We start from the raw sequence: 3,735 nt of genomic DNA on the forward strand, positions 1-3,735 counted from the left end.
TAGAGTGCCGTGGCATCACAGCTCACAGCAACCTCCAACTCCTGGGCTCAAGCGAGTCTCCTGCCTCTGCCTCCTAAGTAGCTGAGACTACAGGTGCCCGCCACAACGCCTGGCTATTTTTTGGTTGCAGCCATCATTGTTGTTTGGCGGGTCCAGGCGGGTCCAGGCTGTAGCTTAGCCGGTTGAGCTACAGGCGCCGAGCCGAGACCTCTTTTTCTTATACTCTCACATACTTTTCTTCCTGAACTATTTTGTTCATAAGTTGCAGTTAACACTTATAACAAAGAAATCTACAAATCATTGTTGCACTTGGTTGTCATTACTCTCAGCTTCCTCTAATCTGGAGCAGTTGCTCATTGTTTGTCTTTCCTAACGTTGTTAGTTGAAGTATTTTCTAGAAATAAAACCTAAACCCCTCAGCTTAGGTTTGCTGTGGTCATTTTGTTAATCACCTCATCTTTGAGAACAAAATGACTTTTGTTCTGATTGCTCAAACCATCTGTGTTTTGTAGCAGGCTACCCAAAAAGTAACTACTTGATATCCTCCCATACAGATGAAAATGTGTGCATTTTAAAAAAATGTATATGTAAACGTGCACCATTATATATTAATTTAATTTTTATTGTACCTGTATATAGATGCACAAAAATACTATTCTGTTGCTTAATTTCTTCACCTATTCATTGTTGTGGGTACATAGGGTGTTTAAGCTGTAAAAAGTTCTTTGCTTAGTTGAATATTTTGGTAGGATATACTTCTAGTGGTAACTTGAAAAGATTAATAAGGTGTCCCCTTGAAATACTGGTATGCCATGCAGAGAGAGTTTAAAACATGTTAGTTTGATTCCTGCTCGTTTGGCATTTGTTACATGCTCTACTGAGGCCTGATCAAGCTAATTCAATGCTCAGTTGTAGATGAGCATGTCTGTAAACTAATCAATGCTAACATCCCCTACTTGCAAGTCACTTCTCTCAACTACATACAAGTAATTGTGGTCTGTGTCATCATAAAGTTCTCAGCAGAAGGAATTGGAAGTTTTCTAACCCCCCCAAGAAAGGCAACTAGGATTGATCATTTAAGAAGCAGCACTTTATTGAAAGTACATGGAATCTCTCAAACAAGGATTTATTTAGGAGAGAGCTGGCCTTCAGAGGTCTGCTTATTTTGTGTGTGTTCTGTGCTCTGGCGCAATAGCCAACATTGTCTAGCCCAACCCTGCACCTGTTAGTATTTCTGCTTCAGTTTTTTTTTTAATGTTTAAGTACTTATTATCTATAGCAGGCTTTATAGCCTGAGGGACCAGTGACTATTAATTCAGGAATTTAGATCCAATTGGAGTCTAACAAGTTTTATCGACTGGGTTGGAAACCCAGTATTCAGTTATAATTTCAGCAGGAAACTTAACTTTTTAATTCCAGATCCCTGATACCCAGCTAAAGCACATTGCCTCAGTAAAGCACATCATCTTGTTCCTGAGATAAACCACACCTAGAAGATTTCCATTTGATTAAGGATAGTTGTTCCTAACCCTGACTTCACATTAAAATCATTTGGAATGGCTCTGCGCCTGTAGCTCAGTGGCCAGGGTGCCCACCACATGCACTGGAGCTGGTTGGTTTGATTCCAGCCCAGGCCTGACAAACAACAATGACAACTACAACAACAACTAAATAGTTGGATATTGTGGTGGGCACCTGTAGTCCCAGCTACTAGGGAGGCTGAGGCAAGAGAATCACTTACGCCCAAGAGTTTGAGGTTGCTGTGGGCTGTGATGCCACTGCACTCTACCCCGGGCAACAGCTGGAGACTCTGTCTCAAAAAAAAAAAAATCATTTTACCCCACCAGGGATTTGGATTTAGTTGATCTGAGGTGGAGCTGGGGCAGAATTAGAGGATACCTATGTATGAGCAGGTGCAGAGTCACCGATTGATAAGGGTGATAGCAGCTAGGCGCAGTGGCTCACGCTTGTAATCTTAACAATCTGGGAGGCCAAGGTGTGGATTGCTTAAGCTCAAAAACTCAAGATGGGCCTGAGCCAGAGCAAGACCCCATCTCTAAAACTAGCTGGACATTACAGTGGCACCTGTAGTTCCCAACTCCTTGGGAGGCTGAAACAAGAGGATCGCTTGAGCCCAAGAGTTTGAGGTTGCTGTGAGCTATGATGCCACGGCACTCTACCCAGGGCAACAGAGTGAGATTCTGTCTCAAAAAAAAGTTTGAAAGCCACAGTTCCTCTGGACAGGATAGGGAGCCCCTTAGGTTCTGCAAGCACCTAACTAACAATATAACTAACAATGGTGAAATAACTAACTAACAATGGCGAAATAAAACCTGGGTAAGTATAGGAAGCTATTTTTAAATGGTTGGGGTACAGGAGGTTTTTTTTTTTTTTTTTTTTTTTGAGACAGAGCCTCAAGCTGTCCCCCTGGGTAGAGTGCTATGGCATTACAGCTCACAGCAACCTCCAACTCCTGGGCTCAAGCGAGTCTCCTGCCTCCGCCTCCCAAGTAGCTGGGACCACAGGCGCCCGCCACAACGCCCGGCTATTTTTTGGTTGCAGCCGTCATTGTTGTTTTGGCGGGTCTGGGCTGGGGATTCAAACCCGCCACCTTAGGTGTACGTGGCTGGCGCCTTAGCCAGTTGAGCTATAGGCGCCGAGCCCGAGGTTTTTTCCTTCTTAATGCCTGAAGAATGCAGAAGTATAGGATTGAACTAGAGATTGCCATTGAACTGTAGTATACCAAAAGTAATTATAATATACCAAAAGTAATTATTAAAAGTAATATACCAAAAGTATATTATTCTTTGTTTGGCTTTTTTTTTAAGTCCCTCTTACGATCGTATCTTGCTCTCCAAAGTATATTATTCTTTATTTTACTTTTTTTCCGTCCTTTAAAAATGTAAAAAACTATTCTTGGCTTAAGGGCTGTCTGAAAACAGGTGGTGATTCAGCCCATGGGCTATGGTTTGCCAACCCTTAATCCAAACATTGTCACTAGTGTTTCCCATGAAACAGTTTTATTAGTGACAGAGTTATCTAATTGTTTCTTATTTTTGTTTTGTTGTAGTTAATTCATCTGCTTACACTGTTTACATGGGAAAGGATAAATATGAAAGTAAGTTTTCAAATGCATTTAATTTTGAAATTTCCAACAGGTAAGTGTTGTCTCCTGTTCCCCCACCCAACCTCACTCCCAGTTTGTTGGGTATGAGGTTTCAACTATTTTGATAAGTTAGCTTTTGAGAAATAAGTCACACCCATTGTAAGGAACTCCAAAGGGTTAATTTCCTTTGAATTTAGTTATGTTAAGTAATATTTGAACCAATTTGTTTATCTGCTGATTAGAAACTTTTTACAAAGAGTTTTATAGTATCATTTGATGTAGAGTAATATAAATCAGAGGTTAACCTTTGCTCATTTATTAGATCAAATAAAAATCCTTTGTGGGGCTCAGCTCCTGTAGCTCAGTGGTTAGGGTGCCGGCCACATGCACCGGGGCTGGTGGGTTCAAACCCAGCCTTATGGTGGGCACCTATAGTCCCAACTACTTGGGAGACTGAGGCAAGAGAATCGCTTAAGTCCAAAAATTTGAGGTTGCTGTGAGCTGTGATGCCATAGCATTCTACTGAGTGTGACATAGTGAGACTCTTGTCTCAAAAAATGCTTTGTGTTTTGGATTTTAAAGAGATCATTATTTTTGTACTCCTTTAAACCATTTTTTTTTTTTTTTTT

General features: G+C 41.1%; 1 protein-coding gene across 2 annotated transcripts in view; it reads left to right on the forward strand.

Moving 5' to 3' along the window:
• The window catches only part of CCDC25 (coiled-coil domain containing 25), a 45,222-nt gene that overhangs the window by 5,011 nt on the left and 36,476 nt on the right, over positions 1-3,735 (forward strand). For both annotated transcript variants that reach the window (XR_002774380.1, XM_003793940.3), the window contains exon 2: positions 3,071-3,118. Coding sequence is in view for 1 of the 2 variants with exons in the window: in XM_003793940.3 (XP_003793988.1) it covers positions 3,071-3,118 (48 nt within the window). In the remaining variant the exon portion in view is untranslated. The remainder of the gene's footprint in view (positions 1-3,070; positions 3,119-3,735) is intronic.

The sequence above is a fragment of the Otolemur garnettii genome, unplaced genomic scaffold (genome assembly GCF_000181295.1).
Source record: "Otolemur garnettii isolate 467f Iridium unplaced genomic scaffold, OtoGar3 scaffold00074, whole genome shotgun sequence".
NCBI lineage: Eukaryota > Metazoa > Chordata > Mammalia > Primates > Galagidae > Otolemur > Otolemur garnettii.